Here is a 23,622-nt window from a genome sequence, read left to right on the forward strand (position 1 = left end):
TTTTGCGCGTACGCCATTGACCGTGCGGTTTAATTCATGATATATTTTTATAGTTCGGACAAAGACGCACGCGGCGATACCATATATGTTTATTTTTATTTACACTTTTATTTTTTTTATGGGAAAAGGGGGGTGATTCAAACTTTTATTAGGGAAGGGGTTAAATGACCTTTATTAACACTTTTTTTTAACCTTTTTTTTGCAGTGTTATAGGTCCCATAGGGACCTATAACACTGCACACACTGATCTCTCATCCTGATCACAGGCGTGTATGCGCGACCCCGCGTCATATCGCGGGAGCCGGCGCAGGACGTAAATATACGTCCTGCGTCATTAAAGGGTTAAAGATCTCTCCTTTCCAATGGAGAGAAAGGTGGTAAGGCGCTACCAGATTCCTCTGGTGAAAGCTCATCTACCCGCGAACAAAATTTTTGGGCGGGTAAAATACAACTGCCTGACCCTTGTCTCCTCTGACACCTCCATTCAAGACAGAGTTGGCAGGCCTTTAAACACATTAGCTGTTCTAAAATCAAAGGTTCTGGAACTGATAAGTCTGATTATGGGTCCAGTTTTCAGGGGTTACTATAGGTTGAAATGACCCTTTCACCGATTTGTGCATATATAAATATTTGTTTATCAGAGAAGCAGAGACAAGAACCCTATTACAATACAATAATAAATGAATTGGTGTAAACCGGGCACTCATTTATGTACTAAAAATGTAATGAGTTTAAGTGCTGTTAAGAATTTCCTAATGTAAAATATTCAGAAAAAATTATATTATAATAAGAATGACCCATGTAGCTTGCATTTTGAAGGAAAGCAGGTTAGCATACATGATTTCATATGTAATCTTCTAGACTATAAAGTAGAAAACAGCAATACACTAGTCCAGAGCTGTAAAATGTTTATTAACCAATGTAGCGACATTACATGTGCAAACTGTAAATCATGATCTTGGTTAGTTTCACTTCAGTGCTGAACCACAAATTGTTTTTCAGGAGAAATCGGCAAGAATTATTATTTAACCAGCAAATTTACTTGGCGGGATTCCTTTTACACCAAGTCCAGTTATCTGTAAATCAATGAAAATTACATTTAAGATATTTCAGTTATAATGTACTTATAATATATAAACATAATCATCTGCTTCCTTGCAAAATATATATTTTGTATATAACTCTGTTCAGAGTTCATTTACACGAAAGCTCTTAAAGGGAACTCCTGCATTTTTGCTTAAAGCGTTACTGTCATTAGTAAGAACAATAAAAAAAAAATGCGTAAGTCAGTGTAGTAATGTGCCCTAAGACCTGTATGCATAATAATATGCATGTTTTAATATGTAAAAGTCTGTAATGAGTCTTTCTGAGTTTCTCTGAGAGGCTGGGAGCCTTTCCCCTGGAGCATGATAAGCTCTTCTCCTCCCCCCTCCCTCTCCCCTGTCATAAGGTCTGCAAAAACATTTTTTATATTTGCAAAACTTTCTACCTAAATCCAAGCTTTCTAATGCAGCTATATGGAACTATATGGTGCAAGGACAGAAGAAAAACCTGCATTTTTTGCCAAATAATAAAGATTTTTACATTTTCACAGCTGTGTGACCTCAGCTTTGTGCATGCTTTTTATAACCCTAAAGCAGCCATGTGGAACCTATATGGTGCAAATACACATGAAATAAGTTTATAAAATGACCAAAGATAAACCATTTTGCACATAAATAATAATTTAGCACCTTGTATTGCTTGTCACTGTGCATGTAAATGCTTCTCTTCTTAAAAGGTACCTCCGCTGTCACGCCCCCTCCCATAGACTTGCATTGAGGGGCGGGGTGTGATGTCACACGGGGGAGGAGTCATGACGTCACGATCTTCCATCCCGGTGTCGAGATGGACTCAGCCTGAGGACCTCCAGCGGTTCCGGAAGCTGCTACAGGTGGGTGCTACATGGTAGATCCAGGGGTCCCCACCAGTGGGACCCCGGCGATCTGACATCTTATCCCCTACCCCTTTAAAGGGGTACTCTGGTGAAAACCTTTTATCTTTTAAATCAACTGGTGGCAGAAAGTTAAACATATTTGTAAATGACTTCTATTAAAAAATCTTAATCCTTCCAGTACTTATTAGCTGCTGAATGCTACAGAGGAAATTCCTCTCTTTTTGGAACACTGATGACATCACGAGCACAGTGCTCTCTGCTGACATCTCTGTCCATTTTAGCAACCATGCATAGCAGATGTATGCTAAGGGCAGCATGGTGGCTCAGTGGTTAGCACTGCTGCCTTGCATTGCTGGGGACTTGGGTTCAAATCCCACTAAGGACAACAATAAATAAAGCGTTATTATTATTATAATAACGTCAGCAGAGAGAACTGTGCTCGTGATGTCATCAGAGAGCATTCCAAAAAGAAAAGAATTTCCTCTGTAGTATTCAGCAGCTAATAAGTACAGGAAGGATTAAGATTTTTTAATAGAAGTAATTTACAAATATGTTTAACTTTCTGCCACCAGTTGATTTAAAAGAAAAAAGGTTTTCACCGGAGTACCCCTTTAAGATCAAAATGGGCTTGGTCCTCAAGGGGTTAAGGAATTAAAAACTAAAATGGATTAAATGGAAAAAAGTTGTTTATCACGACAGTAATGCTTCAAGGTGCGCATAAGCAAAAAAACAATAGATCGCTTCATAACACCATTTTGTATGTTTCCTCCTCTCTTTTGCGACTTTTATGCACAAAATGTGCTCTCTGAAGGCAGTTTTGTAAGCCAGGTGTGATCTGGCTTAGGTTTGTGACTTTTTGGAGGGGTTTGCGACTTTTTGGAGGGGTTTGCAACTTTTTTATGCCTGTGTGTGACATTCTCACTTCCTCAATCCGTGACCACTGCAAAGCAAAAACTGAAAGTTGCTTGGGTAAGGCTGTTCTGTACTTACTGTGTACCCCCAAAAGTCGCAAAAAAAAAATGCTTAGGTGCACGCGCAACATTTTGTGTGCCCGGCATAACCAAAAAAAAGCTTTAAATGCAATGATAAATCTCCCCCTTTGTCTGTGCCTCTGGGGAAGTAATTTACTATTTATTTTTAATATTTATAGAAAGCTTATTACATGAATGTAATTCCCTGAGACCTATGTTACAGTAACAACTTCTTGTATAATGTATTATTACGAAAGCTGAGGACGAAATCATTTTTTTTTTTACAAATTTTACAATGGAAGGGCTTAATTCACATAACAGTATATCTGCCCGAAAAAATTCTGGGTGGGTATTTTATATGCAGCAAAAATTGTTGCCTACAGCAACCATGTTTTGTATTTTCACTGCAGCTAAGAATATTACAGCAGAACTCTATTGCATCCTATTTGAAACAAGCTTTTTTTTTTTTGCAGTTAGACAGTTTGAATACAGAAGATCCAATAAGTACTAAGATTGAACCTAACCAAGTATGGAGAAGCAATAGATTACCTTGTAGATTCCCCCAGACTGGGGCTGCCGGGCACTCCATTCTTCATCCATACCTTCACATGCTGATGTTACATACATTTCGGTGTAATCCTTGCCTCCAAAGGCGCAAGAAGTTGTCTTATCCACTGGTAGTTTCACAGTCTGGATCACTTTCCCTGTAACAAAGATTAATAGTTTTATACCCAGTAGAACATCAAGTGATCTTACTATACCCAAGAATACAATAGTATTCTTGGGTATACAATATATACAATAATGTTTCTTTTTGGAATAGACCATGATGTGCAATCCTTCCTATTCCCCCTAGTTTTTTTTTACCAAAACCATGTTTTGCCTCCGTGCCCCTGGGCACCCTCTGTTGCTGCTTTTTTTTTGTTTATTTACATTAAGAACTTCTTATTGACATCTTATCTGGTTCGCAGGGATCGCCAGGGCTGACACCAGTCAGATTTGCAGGCCTCCTGCTTCACACCCTCCTATTTACCTGCTATACCCCTAGACAGGAAAGGTCGCACTGCGCTTGCTCTAGTTACAAGCCGTACTTCCAATGTCGCACTGCGCTTGCTCCAGTTACAAGCTGTACTTAAATAATTGACTAGACTTATGTCAGAAATTTCATCTCATGAAGTCAAGTCAGTGGAAGTTAGAAGAACTGACGTCATCGGAAGATAAAGTAGTTATTTGCATGGGACTGGCAGGGATCAAGGTAGTAAAGTATAAGTTGTTTATTATTTTACCCTCACCCCCCTTAAAAAACATATCCCCGGATAACCCCTTTAAAGGAAATCTGTCATCAGTGTCACCTGCATGACACTGATGACAATGGTACTCACCTTGTCCCGTTCCGTGCAGTTGTTCTCCGGTATGGAGCATGGGCGGAGCTGAGTGACATCACTGCTGCTGTTCTCTAGCAGCGGGACCCAACATAATGAAGCAGCGGTGATGTTACTAAACTCCACCCATGCTCCAAGTGCAGGTGACACTGATGACAACGGTACTCACCTTGTCCCGTTCCGTGCAGTCGTTCTTTGGTAATCTTCTTCGGTATCTTCAGCTCCAGACCTGGCTTGACGTCACCGCTGCTGCTTTCTGCTGGTTCCCGCTGCTAGAGAACAGCAATGGTGACGTCACTAAACTCCGCCCATGCTCCAAGCCTGGCCCGGGGCTGAAGATACCAAAGAAGATTACCAGAGAATAACTGCACGGAACGGGACAAGGTAAGTACCGTTGTCATCAGTGTCACCTGCACTACCTGTCTGTACCGACAGGTTAGTGCAGGTAACACTGGTGACAGATTTTCTTTAAGAAGCAGGCAGAGGCTGTGCACCAGTTAAATCAGTGATTCTTTAATAGCAATCAAAATCAATGTGATGTATAAGTATACTTAAAGGGGTACTCCGGTGCTTAGACATCTTATCCCCTATCCAAAGGATAGGGGATAAGATGCCTGATCGTGGGAGTCCCGCCGCTGGAGACCCCCGTGATCTTGCATGCGGCACCCCGTTTGTAATCAGTCCCCGGAGCGTTTTCGCTCCGGGTCTGATTACGGGTGACTACAGGGCGGGCAGCGCGTGACGTCACGCCTTCGCCCCCGTGTGACGTCACGCTCCGCTCCTCAATGCAAGTCTATGGGAGGGGCCGTGACAGCTATCACACCCCCTCCCGTAGGCTTGCATTGAGGGGCGGAGCGTGACGTCACACGGGGGCGAAGGCGTGACATCACACGCCGCCCGCCCTGTAGTCGCCGGGAATCAGTCTGATTACAAACGGGGTGCCGCATGCAAGATCACGGGGGTCCCCAGCGGCGGGACTCCCACACAGGCATCTTATCCCCTATCCTTTGGATAGGGGATAAGATGTCTAAGAACCTGAGTACCCCTTTAAATAGTATCTGTCATTAGGAAAATAATTTGACGTGTCAAAAGTTTTGATCAGCAGTGGTCTGAAAGTTCAGACCTTTGCCGATCAGGAGAACGAGCTGGGAGAAGTCTGCACTGCCAGATGCTCTTTTCCCTGCTCTGTGCCACGTGATCGAGACATTCTCTTAGACTAACATTGTGAGTTTGTCTTGATCACGTGACACAGAGCTGGAAGAGAATGCAATGAGCACGAACTTCTCCCAGCTCTTCCTCTTGATCGATGGAGGTCTAAATTCTCAGTCCTCCACTGATCGAAACTTTTGACATGTCAAAAGTATTTCCAAACAACAGTGGCCATTTAAGAGGTATAATATATGTACCACTACATTAAGTAGCACTCTGTGTATAGCTAAACCCTCATGTCTAGTAAACATGGAATCCTCTGCATTCTAGAAACACCAGAGCAGTAGTCAAATACAAGACTGGCCAAAACTGCCCACCTAAGGTATAAGTAACTTTATTTTAACATCTTACATTTATTTTACATATGTTGGTGCATTTCTGTTCTGACCCTACAGTATACATATCAAATTTACGGTTGTCACTTTCCTGAACAATGATACATACCTATAAACAAAAGCAATTAATTACACTGTATATTTGGCTGGATTTTATATAAACACTGTGATAACACATGAATAAAAGGTGTTGGATTAATTTAACTTATTTTCTAGACTCAGCAACAGGGGAACATAAATTCAATGGACCAGTATTGCACATGTAGTTAATTCTTATTTTTAATAGTAGGGGCATATCTGTGTTTGATTCAATATTTTACATGTTTTCTATGGCAGTGAGCTCAAGGACAATCAGTTTACCATTTCACATTCAATGGTCTTGTAATGTCCCAGTACAGGTCAATGTCCTGTACTACCCTTAAGCCCTGTCAGGTTGAGACCCACAGTGACCTGAGGGCTCCCCTGCAGGGTCCCCCCCCCTGTTGGTTACAGAATGTTGTTGTAACGATCACGTTTAAGAAGACAGGAACCCTGATGGATGTGGATCCGCTGGACCTGTGTGGCGGATGACTCGGACCGTACCAGGGAGCGAAGTCTAAGGAGCCACTGGTTTTCACCAGAGCCCGAACTTGCTGCCGCAGGCTCGACCACACAGACAGCTGAGGAGATGCGAGGCACAGGAGGGATAAGACAGCTTGTAATCAAGATAGCAGAAGGTCAGGGCAGGCGGCACAGTAGCATCGTCAGGAAAGTAGCAAATGGTCAGAAGGTACGTGGCAAGGAGCAGGGTCAGGTCACGGAGCAAAGGATCAGATACACAGCAAGGCAATGACAGGAATGCTTTCTCTCAGGCTCAAGCCAACAAAGATCTGGCAGGGAAGTGAGGAGAGTGGAGGAATTTATCAATGAGCCACAGGTGAATTACACTAATGAGCGCACTGGCCCTTTAAATGTTAAAGCGCCGGTGCATACTTGCCCTAGGGGATGGGGACACGTGCACCCGGGCAGAGGCGGAAGAAGGAGAGGCACCAGGTGAGTGATGGACTGGGCTCGCATGTGGGCGCGTCCCGCGATGCGAGTCCCAGCCCTGCCGGCAGGAGCAGGTAACAGGACCATGGGCTCATGGCCAGCGTATGCGGCCGGAGCGCATAACGTAACAGTTGTGTATACTTCTTTAATGTATAGACAGGATCCTAATGTATAGATAGAGCAGAGGATCTGTGAGAGGTTGTCTCAAGGACCTGCAAGTATGTCACATGTTATGTTTTACAGTCACATGATTTGTTCTCACATGTTCTCCCAGAGAGCACCTGCTTAACCTATGACCCGCAGCTTGACCAATGGGTTTTGGTCTAGCCCCCCACTATATAAAGGGGCGGCCATTACAATTCACTCTCTTCCTTTACTGAGAACCAGCCAGTGCACATGTCTCAGTGCTAGTGATCAGCTACCTGGAAGTCCACAAAGCTACAGTCATTCCAGTAAGTCAAAAGTCTATGTCTGCTGTCACTACAAATAGAGTCAAGTCCTGCATATAGTCAAGCCTCAAGATAATTGTCTCAAGTCTATAACAAGTATAATTGGTCCCAGCAAGCTGAAAGGTCCTTCTGGGTTCCTGGCCGCCTCTCTGGGAATCTGGCCTAGCTGTGAAGATAATTCCATCTGTCTTAACTCAGTAAAGCCTCTGTTAAACCATAACTGGTTGTGTACACTCTTTTACTTAACTAGCCATTGGAATAACGGAGATACCGTTCGTGTGGTTCCGGTACCAAAAACCACTCTGGCATCACGAACACTAGGGGTTAATAACATCTTGCCCCAGGGGTTAATACCATCTGGCCCCACCACCTACACCACTACACCTGTGGTCCTGCCAAACACCGGTGGTCCACCACAGTCTGGTATCACCACATTATTATGCACATTAAATTCCATCTCTAAGTTGTTGTTTTTTTTTGGCTAATATAAGCATATTGTATATGTGAATTGTAAGTAACAAAAAAAAAAAAATAAATAAATAAATAAACAAGAGTAATGTATTCATATATCCTACCAGCCTCAGGATCAATACGGATCACCCTTCCTCCATTATAGCAAGCAACCCAAAGTTTTCCTTCTGCATCTATACACATGCCATCAGGGATTCCTTCATCCTTCTGTAACTTGTAGACATTGCGGCGGTTGCCTATGGAAAGATGCAGTGGTTCTAATTTACTCTGGCTAGCACAAATGGAAGACATCATTGTAGCTCTCAGTCTTCTTGATTAACAAAGTATTGTTAATCTTATGCATTGTTCAATAGGCAGTTCAACAAAAGTAAATAAAAATAGAGTCTCTGATCCACATATTAACACTACATCTCATTCTGTGAGGAGCTGGCAAACTCCTAGTAAGTTGCCCATGACCTGACCTATTTTTAGCAATGCTTGCTGTCAGTCTGGTTAAGTCTATGTGCTGTAAAAACTGTACTGTTTGGTAATACCACATAAATGGTATGACAAAAACTAAGTAATTGGAGAGAAGGACCAAAAGACCAATAGTCACTCCTGCTAAGCTCCAAACGTCCTGTGTGCAGATGGGAGAAACTTCTAGAAGGGCAACAATCACTGCACCACTCCACCAATTTGGGCTTTATGGCAGAGTGGCCAGAAAGCAGCCTCTCTTCATATATATATATATATATATATATATATATATAACACCTCATACTGTAAGAAACAAAATATTATTTGTTCCGATGAAACCAAGATTGAGCAAGATTTGGCCTCAATTCTAGGTGTCATGTCTGGAGGAAACGATGCACTGCTCATTTTCTGCCCATTACTAGCCTTACAGTGAAGCATGGTGGTGGCACATCATGCAGTAGGGGTGATTTTTGGCTGCTGGGACAGGGCGACTGGTCAAGGTTGAGGAATATTGTAAATGAAAACCTGATTCAGAGTGCTGTTGATGGTTCACATTCCAACAAGACAATGGGGGATAGTTATCAAAACCTGTGCAGAGAAAAAGTTGTCCTGTTGCCCATAGCAACCAATCAGATTGCTTCTTTCATTTTTAAAGAGACCTGTGAAAAATGAAATAACCAATCTGAATGGTTGCCATGGGCAACTGCACTACTCTTCCTCTACACAGGTTTTGATAAATCTCCCCCAATGACCCTAAACACACAGGACAACACAGGAGTGGCTAAGGGACAACTCTGTGAATGTCCTTAAGTGCCCAAGGCAAAGCTATGAACTAAGTCAAACTTTTCTGAAGAGACCTGAAAATGGCTGTCCCACCCATTGTCCCCATCCAGTGTGACAAAGCTTATAGGTTATCTTCAAATCCAGGTGTGCAAACCTTGTGGCATCATATCTAAAAGACTGAAGGATGTAATCAATGCCAAAGATGCTTCAACTAAGTCCTGCGTAAAGGGTCAGGATACTTTTTACATTCTAATAAATTAGCAAGGATTTCTAACATTCACTTTGTCACAATGGGTACGGAGTGCAAAATGATGTGGAAATAACAAAATGTGAAAAAGGTAAAAGGGTCTGGATACCCCTTTGGAATGCATTATTTATCTCTTAAAAGTATGAAGGCATGTTGTTTTTAACTAGATTACATACACTTTGTATTTATTAAGCTTTCAATGTGAACCAATACAATGGCGTGTACATATATTCCTGTACATACATTACTATATATTGGTCAGTCTTAAAATAGTGCTTACTCACAAGTTTTTCCAGTTTTCACATCATAATCTAATGCATCAACTGCATATGAAAGGCTATCAATGTAGTACATGGTTTTATGATCCAAAGACCAATCCAAACCATTGGAGATATCCACCATGTCAAAGTGTTTCACTACAGAGTGATCTGCATACAAAGTGAATAATGAACCCTGGTTTCTCTCCACAACTGCTGGCCGTATTTCCTGGGACATGGTACCTATAAGGAGACACCACAAGTTAACATTCACAAAGGGCTGAAACACTGATTAAAAAAAAAATATTAATGCAGTTGTATTAAAGGAGATCTGCAGCCCTAGACACTTATACCCTATTCGCAGGATAGGGGATAAGTATCCAAATGATTAGGGTCCGAATGCTGGGACCCACCGGGATCTCTTGTATGGGGCCCCAGCTCTAACACAGCTCTCCCATGCAGGAGGCGTGTCGGCCGCAGTTATCAGCAGCCAGGACCCAGGGTTAATGTCGCGCATCATCGATCAGGCTGATGGCTGGCATTAACCCTTTAAACGCCACAATCAAAGTTGATCACGGCATCTAAAATGAAAGTAAAACATTCCTGACAGCTCAGCGGAGCTGATTGGGACCATTGCGATGAAACTGCAATGTCCCAATCAACGGGGAGGAAGGCAGGAGGGCCTCCGACGGTGATCCTCTGCTGCTTTAGCCTCTGCAGGATGGAGCAGCAGAGCACCAATAACACTGATCAGTGCTGAGCCAAAGCTCAGCATTGAACAGTGTATGCAATTGCAAGATTGCATGGTATAGCCCCCTATGGAGGCTAAAAAAAAATAATTGTAAAATGTGTAAAAAAAAAGTTAATAAATGTAAATAAGGCCCTCCCCTAATATAAGTTGGAATCAACCCGCTTTTCCCATTATTTAACATGTAAAAAAAAACTACCAAAGTCCATTTTTTGCCCCCAAAAATTACAAACGTAATTACAACGTTTTTCTTTGCCGCAGATTATGTTATAAAATAAGTGATGTTATTACAAAGTACAATTGGTGCTGTTAAAAATCAAGCCCTTATATGGGTCTGTAGTTGCAAAATTGATTTTTAGAAGGGGAGGAGGAAAAAACAAAAGTGCAAAAACGAAAATGGGCCGGGTCCTTAAGGCCAAAATGTGCTGAGTCCTTAAGGGGGTTAAACGGTTAATGATGATTAAATTTATTTCATTGCACCTGCAAAGAATCTTCCTTCTGGATCCACTTTTCCGTCATTGAAACGATTGTTGGGCTTATCTTCATCGACGCGAGCAAGAGGGGTTACTGATTGGTCTTCCCAGTTCAGGGCTGCAAATGTAGTGCCTGAGGCAATTACATAGCCACCAGACTTTCGTAAGGCAACAGAGCCGACTGGTTCTTCTACAGAGGAGACAAAAGAAGTTGGCATTTTCATAAAAGAATCTTTTTAAAGTTACTGTCATCCATTTTAGCCGATTTATTTAAATAAGAATTGTACACAATTTAACTGATTGATTGAAAATGTAAGTTATACATAAAAAAGAAAAACAATGTGTATTTTAAACACACATGCCTATGTAACTACACTGGGTCAACCTTAGTGTGCTATGCCACATAACAATGAGAAAAAGGAAAATTAACCAGGTTAAAAATTATCTGTTGTCTATACTAGATGCACCATTTTATGAGGTTGGACCAATATTCAATGGAAATGAACAGGGAATCACAGTCATAGTATCGAAATAATAGATAAAGAGAGGTACTAGACTCCAGAGGACTGCACTTTTATCAATAAATCCTCAGTCCATGATATGTTCCCATGATTCAGATTTTCTTTGATAATGATTTATGCACTCTCATAACAACTACTATTTCAGAAGTGTAGAAGTTACCTAGAGGTACACTCTGTATTTTGTTAGTACTAGGGTTCCAGCGGCAGACCTTCTGTCCCGTAATATCGACATATACTAAAACGCCTTCCCTCTCATCCCAGACAGGTGATTCTCCAATGTTGTACCTCTCAGTGATAACACATTCAATCTTGATGGATGACATGGCTCTATAATAAACATTAAAAGAGATATTGATAATGAAAAATTGTTAATAATGTTGTACTTACATATTCAATCGATAAAATCAATAGACACATTTGAATTGTTTCTATATGAAATTGCTAATATACTGAAAAAGAACAGTCGTTTAAGAAGGGTACAATTCCACCAGCACTGTACACTAAGATTATGTCAGTAAAGTCAGCCTTAGACAGTTTCTTCTGCTGAATTCTTATTCAATTATAACTACTATTGTAGCATTCAATGGCAATCGAGTGAGAATATAGTGATTTCTCCAATTCTAGAACAATATCTGTGAACGTACTGGGGGAGATGAATCACTGAGGGGGAGATTTATCAAAATTTGTGCAGAGGAAAGGTTGCCCAGTTGCCCATAGCAACCAATCAGAGCGCTTCTTTCATTTCACAGAGGCCTTGTTAAAAATGAAAGAAGGGATCTGATTGGTTGCTATGGGCAACTGGGCAACTTTTCCTCTGCACAAATTTTGATAAATCTCCCCGAGTTGTTTTGTATGCCATTTTTCAAGTCCCTTTTCTTGCAGGTTTTTTTTGTGGACAGGCGCATAATTTATCATAGAGTTTCATGATGTGAGATAAATAATGCACAAGTCCACTAAAATAACAAAATAACTCCACAACAATTGCTCACTTTGTAAAGTTTCTAAAGCAGCACTGAGGGTGGTCTATGTTTTGCAGGGTTTTTTCAACCATTGCGTTGTAATTTTGTATATTTTGGCCAACTGATACAAATCTCTAGATTCTCGGTTATGTTGTAAGTAAAAAAAAAAAATACACAAAAAAAACCCTGCGAAATAGACAAATAACAAGTAAAAAAAAGATGCATAAATCTCCAACACTGTATTTAGTTGCATTGTATGACTCAGGATGATAGATGTATTTGGAATAACATGATGTACACTAGACAGAAAGTGGGCAATGTAGACAGCTAGCAATTTGTAGCGGAAGCAAAAGGAAAACATGAAAGACCACAAAAAAGGTAGTAATTTAATTTACCAATATATTTAAATTTGTATACAGTTGAAAATAAGTTAACTTGTCAGAAAACTCCTTTAAGGGTATGAGGGTACCCTAAAGGTGAACTATAGGGACTGACAAACTAGATGTTACCGGACCTATTCATAAACCCTCATTTATGCTTATAGTGGAAAAGAGTTTGTTCTCACAGATTACGCTTGCATCCAAAAAAAATTGCATATACGGTAAATATATAAAGAGTACCTTTTCATAGTCCTATCTGAAATTAAATTGTAGGCGATATGGAAAATGGAAACATGTTTTGGCAAATGACTCTTGCTAACAATAGCAAAAAGCTAATGCCATTTAGAATAAGTACCATTTTGAAGGTGGAATGAGGCCTACTTGGTTGTAGTAGCTCTAATTTTGCCACAACAAGAAAAGGATGTCCAGCGCAATGTCAATTCTATGCTTCTTTATTTAACGATCAAACAGACATCATGGATGCACAAGTGACGCATTTCGGCCGCGGTCTGCAGCCTCAATCATGATCTCTTTTATGAGAGGAAGAGGAGGAGCCAAAAATGGTCATGAAAAACACTTGTTCAGTATATCACTAAACCACCGACTAATTATTGTGTTCATAGTAACGGTCACGGTCTGTTATACTTCTGTCATGAAGAAAAATATTTTTTTATTGTATATGAATATAAATGCCGAACCAAGGACACATATCATAATCTAGTCAGATGGAAACTGAAACATGCTACTGTCCCTGTAGTTTTCATAATACCAATGTAAGGTCAATTAACATAAAAAAGTTTTTGTTTGTCTAACCGCATAGTGTGAACACTGTTGAGACAATGCCTCCCCCTATATTCAAAGACATTTTTATAATTAACCGAAATTAATAAAATATAAATTACAGGGAAATCATCTCACAGAAAATCAGTAATGTAGAATAACATCTTGTCTTTGAGCCCCTTGGATAACGAGTTTGTAATTTGATTATCCAAAAGACCTCTCTGTCTAACAGCTTCTGCTGTCATTTTGTAGGCCTAAAGGTCAAGAGAATTTAGTTTTTTTAGTGTTGGAGTCCCATCTGATACGAGACCTTAGACACCATGGTGGATGAATGACATCATTTAATCCAAATGTGTGCTAAGAGGCTGATTTCATCAGTAATGTAGTTCAAATACTCCATATATTGTGTCCTCAAGTAGACTAGGTCTCAAGGGCTAAGTACATTTTCTATTCAATATAACAAATATAAATATATATATATAGATATATATATATTAAACACTTAGGTATATACAAAAAAACAGATCAGTAGGGGCTGAATTAATAAATAAGAATTACAAATAAATACAATACAAATAAATAATGTAAGTAAATAAGTAATATGCTAGTAAGTAAGTATAAAAATATAGGTATCTTCCTATTTTCCTATGTAGGAAGAAGGAAATAACCCTCGCGGTGGAGCTGCTAGTTCCAGTAAGAAGCAAAAGCCAGACCAGGCTAATATCAAACACTGGAGTGGTTTATTAAGAAGTATAAAAGCAATAAAAATGTGGATGGCGCGTATCAGGGGAGCCACCCCCTTCCTCAGATCATTATGGGTATGACAGATACAGACAGTGTATAAATATGTTCAAAATTGGCAGCAATACAAAGGGGGTGGAGCCAAGATGATGACATGGTGCAATAACACTACAGAATTTCCTTGCTTAATTTCCTCTACATCTCCAAAAACCATGACACACAGAATTCTGCTCAGAAAGTCTGGTGCAGCAGCCTCCCATTATTTTCAATGGGATTCTGCTGCATGAATGAACAAACATGTATTGCCAGCAAATCAGTCAATACTGCCCTGCATGGAAAATGTCACCTGAAATTTTTCTAGGTAGACATTCCATAGTATATTTCAAATATAATAGACAAGACTGTGTATGCAGCATTGCAGAAAATCCAGTTCAATGACAAATGATGATTGCCCTTTCACACATACATTGTGCTTCAAAACTGCACAGCAAAGCTACAACAAAAAAAGGAATTGCAGCAAAACTACACAGTGTAAAAGCACCCATAGATGTACTGTGTAACTAAAAACTACATGCATTTATGATACCGTCCTAACCTTTATATCTGAGAATAGGGTTTCAGGGATAATTATTATAGAAGGCTTAGATCGGGTTCAGACTGCGGAATCTCTCATAATATCCGTCTGGAGATTTCAGGTGCAGGAAGAGCCAACAAGCACCGAATGAATGTCTGCGGAGCAGAGAAAGTTCTGGAGAATTTTTTAAAGGGGATTTTCAGGTTGAAAAGTCCGCCTTGAAAACACAGGAGCGGAGTCTAAGTGTTCTCCTGCTTTTCACCCTTTATCCCGCTCCAGGATGCGGAAGCTGGTCTTAGCTGCAGGGGAACACCAAGTCACTACCACAAGAGTGGTCCCGGTTTAGTGACAGCCAGCAAAGCAGGCCAGAACGCCCTGCTGCCAAGCACTGGGGATACAGACAGGTGAGGTGAGCTGTCACTAAATGTAATATGTGCAGCAGCAGAGACAGAGGCAGGACTGAGTAGAGATAGGCAGGGATCAGGCTAAAGGCAGCGTCAGGAAACAAGCAATGGTCAGGAACACAGCCGATCAGAACAGCAGCAGAACCTTCTCTAGTTGACAAGCTACACTATTTCTCAGGCACCACAGGAATGGAGGAGTGTCCTCATATGTGTGGTGCCTGGCAGGGATTGGAGGGGGACCAGAATTAAGGACGTGCACGGACTCTTAGACAGCCCATGCATGCGTGTGACCCCTAAGGGGTGCATCTGAGACAGTGCAGAAGAATAGGTCTGGAGCCTGCAGTGAGGGGGAGGAGAAGTGCATATGATTTGGCCGAGGTAAGCAGGATGTGCTGCATGCTGGCAACTGCCAACCACCAGCGAATCTTTCCCTATCGTGTGCATAGGGGAATAAGTGTTATAAATTGGAATACCCCTTTAATAAAGTTCATGACTAGGAGACTGACAATGAGATAGCCGTTTTAACTGTCTGAAGGGACAGGTAATCAGTGGAGATTATTTTATTAAAGAAGCCATATTTACTGCATGGGCAATCTTTTGGATGGTTTTGTCTAAAGTCCCATGCAACTCTATGGGACTTTCCTTCACAAGCTCCGCCTCTGCAAGTCATGCCCTTCCCGCACGCAAGCCATGTCCCTTCAAATTTTGGCCCTTTTTTGTTAAGTCTGAAGGCCGAACACACCACTTTTGCCCAATATACCCACATCACAGGTCCTTCAACCACAATCTCTTTCACAGCTTAGGCCTACCATACTCTACAAGCTCATATCTGCAGGTGAATGTGTTGGTCTGGCTTGCAAGCCACGCCTACTCCTACAAGCCAGGCCCATTCTATTGTTAGCATATACTAAATTCATCACAGCTCAGCCCCACCTGAGGACAGGATATGAGGACGGACTATGAGGTAGGGATATAAGTATTGGGTTTGAAGACAAGGTATAAGGATGGAGTATGAGGATGGGGTATGAGAAGGAGATATGAGGTTGAGATATGAGGACAAGAGCATCATTGTTGCTTTTCTTCTCCCACAAGGTTTAGGTTAAAAGAAACTGGACAATGCCAGGCACTCTGCTAGTGTTTGAAAAAAAAAATGATTCAAGTGATGATTCAAACTTATTTAATATAAATTATGTGGAAATCAACACAGAACTGGTACAAGGCAGATGTGTGTCCTTACTCCTCTATAGGCCAACTACACCCTCCCTTCTTTTATTGCAGTATGTAGGTGTCGATGTCTGTCAGCTAGCTATCTTTGCCTTCTTACTGGGACTAACAAGAGTAAACTTAGCCTTTTGTGTCTTTTGTTATGTGTAAGGTTGAAAGGGGATCCAACAAATTGCTCACCTGGTCCTGTTGGCTGAGGCATGTGCTTAACCCCTTGGTTGATTGTTGAATTGATAGTACATCTCAGACATTTATGGCATAACCACAGAAGTTACAGAAACAGCATAGCTCATGATGCTGCACACATGGGACATGCCAATTCTTAAGGCAGAATATACTCCTTATCAGGACCTTCCAGTGACATCAATAGGCTTGATGCCAGACAGAATTTCCTCATGGAAATTCTGCTTGAAATCTGCTTTAGATTACTTGTGTGCCATGGTTTTTGCATGGAGAAGTATGGGAAATTCAGTGAGGAAATTCTTCTATGTGAACATAGCCTAAGGCCATTTAACTTGTTCAATGTTCTGGCAGATTTCTGCTCTTCAGACATTGCCGACTATGGGGACGGCAATGTCCATGCAGTTCCAAGTAGGGCTGGGCGGTATACCGGTTCATACCGAATACTGAAATTTTTGTGCTGCACGATATGAATTTTAACCTATACCGCAATACCGGTTTGGCCCCTCCCCCTCGGGAATGAATGAATTATCAGCCCAGCGCTGCGCCGTCCCCACATCGGGGAACTAATCCTATGTGACCCACGAGCGCTGTTCTGCCCCCCCCAATGAATTATAAGCCCTGCGCTGTGCTGTCCCCATCGGGGAACTACTCACATATGTCACCCGCAACCGCTGCCCTCCTCGTTCTCCCGTTTGTTGCGGCTGCCGGCGCTGACACTCTATACTTTGCGGTATCCCTATGCCCGGGCTGCAAAAGGTAAACAAAATAAACTTAAACTCACCTCCCGTTGGTCCGGTACTGGCCTCTTCAGAGAGCCGTCAGCCTATCAACGGCCGCAGCGATGTTCTGCCTCGGCCAGTGATAGGCTGAGCCCACTGTCATGTAAGAAGCCGGCTTTTTGCATGATAGTGCACTCAACCTATCACCGGCCGAGGCGGAACATCGCTGCAGCCGGTGATAGGCTGACGGCTGTCCGACGTTCACGGCCCCAGCATGAGGCCGACGTCGGAACATGCGTTAGTTTATTTTGTTTACCTTTTGCAGCCCGGGCATAGGGATACCGCACAGTATAGAGTGTCAGCGCCGGCGGCCCGCAACAAACAGGACGAGGAGGGCAGCGCTTGCGGGTGACATATGTGAGTAGTACCCTGAGGGGGACAGCGTAGCACGGGGCTGATGATTAATTTGGGGGGGGGGGGGGGTAGGAAGAAGAAAATACTATTATATACCGTGGAACCGCCAAAAGTTACAAAAATACCGTGATACACACATTTGATCATACCGCCCAGCCCTAGTTCCAAGTGCTGACTGATTCAGTCGGTGCTGGCCACACATGGAATCTCTGGACGCATTTTGTCCATTCAGAGATTCTACAGTGTGAACCCGGCCTGATGCTATTTCTATACACGCCTTTTCCCACTTGGACCTTTTAGAGTATTTAAAGGGGTACTCCGGTGGAAAACAATTTGTTTCTAAACTGGTGCCAGAAAGTTAAACAGATGTAAATGACTGCTATTTAAAAATCTTAATCCTTCCAGTACTTATCAGCTGCTGTATACTACAGAGAAAGTTACTTTCTTTTTACATTTCTTTTCTGTCTGTCTACAGTGCTCTCTGCTGACACCTATGTCCATGTCAGGAACTGTCCACAGCAGGAATAATTCCACATAGCAAACCTGTCCTGCTCTGGACAGTTGTTGACACGGACAGAGGTGGCAGCAGAGAGCACTGTAGACAGACAGAAAAGAAATTTTAAAAGATAATTTCCTCTGGAGCATACAGCAGCTGATAAGTTCTGGAAGGATTAAGATTTTTAAATAGAAGTAATTAAATCATATAAACTGGCTAGGCCTTCACAACTAGACCAAACACATACTGTAAATCAAGGGTTCTCAACCGGTGGTATGCGTACCTCTAGGAGTACGCCACCTATTGTGCGGGGGTACCCAATGCGCTGACAAATACCGGCATTGGCCAGTATTTGTCAGCGCATAGCAGGGAATCGGCAGCTCTCTGTAAAGTACCTCTGGCCACGGCTACTTTACGGGAGCTGCGTGGTTGCCAGGAAGACGTGTGACGTCCCCTGACGTTGCACAGAGGTGCCGCACAGCGCAGGAAGAGGTCACCCTTCTGTGCGGCCCCGCCGAACGGGACTCTGGGAGAGCTGTATACCCGAACAGGCCGGGTAATGTTAAAAAAAGTTAGAACTAATTGTTTGGGAGGGAGGGATGTTATTGTATATATATATATATATATATATATATATTAGCCCAGGGGGATCGGAGGGGGGGGGGGGGGTTCGGGGGGAATAATGGTACAAGGGCATTAAGATGGAGGGGGGAAGGGATAATGGCAAAAGGGGATCAGAGGGAGGGGGGAATTATAGCAAAGGGGGATTAAGATGGAGGGGGGGGTAATTATTGTACCCCCCCCCATCTTAATCCCCTTGTGCCATTATTCCTCCCTCCCTCTGATGCCCTTTTGCCATATTGGATGATAATGGCACAAGGGGATAAAGTATCACATTAGTATTAAGGTAAGCACACGCCTTTATGAAAATAAGTCATTTTATGATTTATTTTGTCCGCGAGTACCCCTCACGCGTAAGTTCCGCGCAAATTTACGCCTGAGGGGTACCCACGGACATACTTTCACCCTTTGGGGGTACAGTTGTGAAAAAGGTTGAGAACCACTGCTGTAAATACACCGAATATATAAAAGTTTAACAAAAACATACCAGTATTCCAGGATTAGGCAGTTTTTTTCTATACCAGCCTAATACTAACTTTTAGACCCAATGACAGAATAATTGCATGTCCCCCAAACTGTTGCACTTACAGGATTACAGAGAGATGCTTTTCTGAAAAGCTGGAGGGAATAGTGAAAATCTGATCCTTACAACAAGGAGGAAGTTCCTCTCTATCAATATATTTCCTGCAACTTTCTAACTTTCTTGCAGCTGATTGGTCAAAGGATTTGTTTGCTCTGCAAAAAAAAAAAATCTCCAGCAATAATGCAAGTAGGCCACCTGGTGGCGCAATAGAGGAATTAAGTGATAAACACTTGTAGAAAACTGACAAGTATTACATATTGATGGTGATTTTACACACAGAGGGGGAGATTTATCAAAACCTGCCCAGAGGAAAAGTCGCTGTGTTGCCCATAGCAACCAATCAGATCGCTTCTTTCATTTTTCAGAGACCTTTTCAAAAATTAAAGAAGCAATCTGATTGGTTGCTATGGGCAACTCAGCAACTTTTCCTCTGGACAGGTTTTGATAATTCTCTCCCATTTTTTTTTTTTTTTTGAAAAATCATCATGGATAACATATGTTTTTCCCCCAGAAAATGGGGAGCAAAGAGAGGTTTTCATCTGCGGGGGTTGTGTTGCTGAGACCCCATTAATAAAATTAATAGGCAGCAAAGTCCTAAATCAGAAGTGGGTCCAATGGAAAGATTAGCACCTTTTTCTATCAGTTCCACTTTCCACATGGAAAATCTTCCTGGGCATATAGCAAACATACCCATAAACCTCAATCCCCCAACAGAGGCCAGAAAATGAGAATTGTGGCCTCCGTTTGGGTGGTTTCTGGTGGGGTTTGCATTTTTCTGCTGGATGGAATAGCATAGACCGCTTGATCCCGTAAAATACGTCTACCACATTGTATACTTTATTTTAATATGGAAGTCTATGTATTGGCAACTTTGTGCCATCTGTTCTAGCCATGTGGTGGAGATACCGTATTTATCGGCGTATAACACGCACTGGCATATAAAACGCACCCCCATTTTAACAGGAAATTTTAAGTAAAAAATAAAATAAAATGTAAAATAAATGACTTGGACTAAATGCCACATCATCCCTCCAATTCGTTTTTTTCTGCACCTCAGTTTGGTCCTGTCCCCTCCAGTGCCACATCATTCCTTCCTTTTTATCAGTCCCTGTGCCACATTTACCCCTCTAATTGCCACCCCCATGTCTCATCACCCCCCCATGTCTCATCATTTCCCCGTCATAGACCACCGCTAGCCATACAGACATTAAGCCTTTAGTGCCTCCCCCCCCCATCATTCCCCCCCCCCCCCCCATCTCATCATTCCCCCACCCTGTCTCATCATGTCCCCATCATGTTCCTCCTATGCTATTCTTCCCCTCCCTCATCATTCCCCCCTTGCTTTTCATAGTTTTTTTTTATTTTCCTTACCTGGCTGCGCTTTGGCAGGCCAGGTCAGGCGGGGGGCTGTGGTCATGAGGGAATGATGAGGGAGGGGGGGGGGTAAGAAAAATTAAAAGTAGAGCGGGGAGGAGACGCCGCTGGTCACTGATTTAAAGTGGCCGCGGCCGTGCTGATAATACTTAAGCTGCTGCGGCCGCTTTAAATCAGTGACCAGAAGACTTATCGGCGTATAACACGCAGACAGGCTTTTTGCCTTAAATTTAAGTTTTAAAAGTGCGTGTTATACGCCGATAAATACGATATATATCGGGGAGTCTCCTGCCTGATATCCACACTGGACACCACAAAGAAAAGCCTAACCCTTGTGCTCCTGTAGAAATAGTTAATTTATCTATTTGGCCTGGAACGTGGCTCATTATTGAAGGAATTTGCCCAGAATGACAAAGATGGCTGCCTGGCCATCTCATCCTTTTTGGGGCCAGCAGAGATGGACATGCTCTGAAAACAGCAGAGTTGGCAGTGTTACACAATTTGCAAAACTCCCAATGGCGTTTTGCAACGCCATTGGGAGTTTAGCAAATTGTGTAACACAGCCAGTGCAAGTTACACAAGCAGTCTAGCTCACATAGCATTAATGTGAATGGGATTTGCTCAAATTGTGTAATACAGCTGACTCGGTTGTTTTCAGTACTCTCCAACTGCAAACAGACTGGAGATGACCGGGGAGCCATCTCTTTCATTCATGGAAAATCCCTTCAAACAATGGGTTCCTGGATTTGACTATAACTAAGAACAACATCTATATGCAGTGAGTTTGCTCTACAAAAAACATACTAGTAGTGATGCCTACTTGAGACAGGGACTGATGTGATGACAATCTGTATAAAACACTGCAGACTATCTTTGTGCTACATAAGCAGCAGAAAACAAGGTTTAGAAAAATTTTACCAGAGCTCTTTAAAATATAAATGCTGAGCTGTGATTGGCTGCTATGACTAGGTCAGACAGTTTTTATCTGGGCCATTTACTTTTATATTAAAGAGGTACTCCTGAGGAAAAAAACATGTTTTCAAATCAATGGTGCCAAAAAGTTATACACATTTATAAATTACTTCTATTTAAAAATCTTAAGCCTTCCAGTACTTATTAGCTGCTGTATGCTCCAGAGAAAGTTGTGTGGTTTTCAGTCTGAGCACAGTGCTATCTGCTGCCACCTCTGTCCGTGTCAGGAACTGTCCAGAGCAGGAGCAAATTCCCAGGCCATGAGCAGTGATAGGTGCCCTAAAAGTTCTGATGGTAGCCCTGCACACAACCTAAGCCAATTTTAACAAATCAGCACTGTTGTAAGAGCACCCTTCAGGGTACAATCACACATTGGAAACCTGCTGCAAGTTTCACAACTGTTCACTTTGATGGGTTCACTGGCAATCTGCAAGCCTGCCACTATTGTGGATTTTCTGTGGACAAGTGAATGGTAAAAAAAACTTGCAGAAGATTTCCTGCAGCAGGAAAGCTGCTACAAGTTTATAGGAAATATAATGCAGGGACTAATACTTCTCCCTCCTGCTGGATACACTTTGACTGCAGTGACAGTAGAAACCCAGCCATGGGCAAAAATGCGCGGAAAGTCTGCAGGAAAATACGTGCGGACATTCAGCACATTTACTTAAGTCGCCAGTACTAGGGCCACTCAGAAATGTGCCATCTCCATAAATGGCAATGCATTTCCAAGCGGAATCTGCAGAAACATGGAACAGGTTCAATGCTTCTGCTGGAATCAGGATTTCTGTGAAGAAACATCCGCCGTGGAAATTTTACCAAGTGCACAGTGCAGCATTGAAAACAATAGGATCCTGCTGCGGCAGAATTTCTGAGGTTCAGAAATTCTGCGGTGTGAACCTAAGGGTTCTGCACTCATTGGACAAACAGAAACACGCAAATTGCCATACCACTTTTCATGTACATTGTAGGTACAGCTCATAATAATTTCCTATTGACTTCCAGCCAACATCTGGTTGCAACATTTTCCCCCACAAAAGTAGGTAAAAATACACAGCAAAACATTGCAAAAAAAAGTGTGAAACCACCAAAAAATGAATATTCTAGAAAAATAATAGACCAGGAGAAATAACTGCAAAAGATTATTGCCCATAGTAATTTGTAACTGCTACAAATACACTTACAAAGAAATACAATACATGGAATAGGAATTTACCTACAGATTTCAGGGCCCAGAGACTGCAGCGGCTCGATTGCAAGAGACTGCACTAATGCCACTGATATATCTACATCAAGTCTGTTAATGTTTAGCTCCAGTAGTTGAAGCACCTTTGAGATATGTCTAATAGACTGTGGCTTACTATGATTAACAAAATATTCCTGTCTAATCAAGTGGAAATCTTAGGCCTCTTCAGCACTTTTTCAATACAGCGGAATTCAGCATTCTCACTAGCCCAGCACAAATCTATAACCAGAGCCTTAACCATATCCTCACCACGTCTGTAAATCCGGTCAATACTATGTTGGCAACTTCTACCTCATATTTCAGTGGTATATTTAAAGGGAACCTGTCATCAGCATAATGCTGCCAAACTGTGGGCAGCATAAAACTGGGGTGCGGGCAGCACTATAGGAACACTATGAATTATTTGAGTCCCTCGGGTGTTTTAGAATAATCATAATTGAATGGTAGAAACACAGGTTGCACATGTGCCAAAGGTAACAGTGGATCCAGCTACCTATATTTATCCCTTCTAGCTGCATTCAGAATTAGTAGAGGTAACATAAAGCTGGATTTGTCAAGCAGGTGTGGACTATTTCTGTCTACCATTAGGGTGCGTTCACACACTATTTGTTCTTGCGGGTTTTCCGCTGCATATTTGAAAGGGGGCGGGTACTTCTCGGCTGCCCGCAGCAGATTTTCCACGGAGGAA

General features: G+C 42.1%; 1 protein-coding gene across 4 annotated transcripts; it reads right to left on the minus strand.

The window, feature by feature from the left end:
• Positions 1 to 896: 896 nt before the first annotated feature.
• RGN (regucalcin) lies at positions 897 to 22,959 on the minus strand. 4 transcript variants are annotated; one of them, XM_056560503.1, is made up of 7 exons: positions 22,905 to 22,959; positions 11,428 to 11,594; positions 10,754 to 10,936; positions 9,553 to 9,768; positions 7,887 to 8,018; positions 3,457 to 3,611; positions 897 to 1,076 (listed from the first exon to the last, which is right to left on the minus strand). In XM_056560503.1, exons 2-7 carry the CDS (start codon positions 11,588 to 11,590, stop codon positions 1,026 to 1,028), a joined length of 900 nt encoding a protein of 299 aa, XP_056416478.1. In that variant the 5' UTR covers positions 11,591 to 11,594; positions 22,905 to 22,959; the 3' UTR covers positions 897 to 1,025. The 4 variants fall into 4 exon arrangements, with proteins under 4 accessions (XP_056416478.1, XP_056416479.1, XP_056416477.1 ...); XM_056560504.1 differs by having other exon boundaries at positions 22,909 to 22,937; XM_056560502.1 differs by lacking the exon at positions 22,905 to 22,959 and adding an exon at positions 19,351 to 19,580.
• Between the last annotated feature and the right edge of the window lie 663 nt (positions 22,960 to 23,622).

This window comes from Hyla sarda, chromosome 2 (genome assembly GCF_029499605.1).
Source record: "Hyla sarda isolate aHylSar1 chromosome 2, aHylSar1.hap1, whole genome shotgun sequence".
Classification (NCBI taxonomy): Eukaryota; Metazoa; Chordata; class Amphibia; order Anura; family Hylidae; genus Hyla; species Hyla sarda.

Bases quoted from the DNA above. Each gene is read 5' to 3' on its own strand.
- RGN (XM_056560503.1), bottom strand. From the start codon at position 11,590: ATGTCATCCATCAAGATTGAATGTGTTATCACTGAGAGGTACAACATT. The intron at 10,937-11,427 runs GTAACTTCTACA...TCTCCTCTGTAG, and splicing joins AATACAGAGTGTACCTCTAG to AAGAACCAGTCGGCTCTGTT. The intron at 8,019-9,552 runs GTGAGTAAGCAC...ATCTTTCCATAG, and splicing joins TGTGAAAACTGGAAAAACTT to GCAACCGCCGCAATGTCTAC.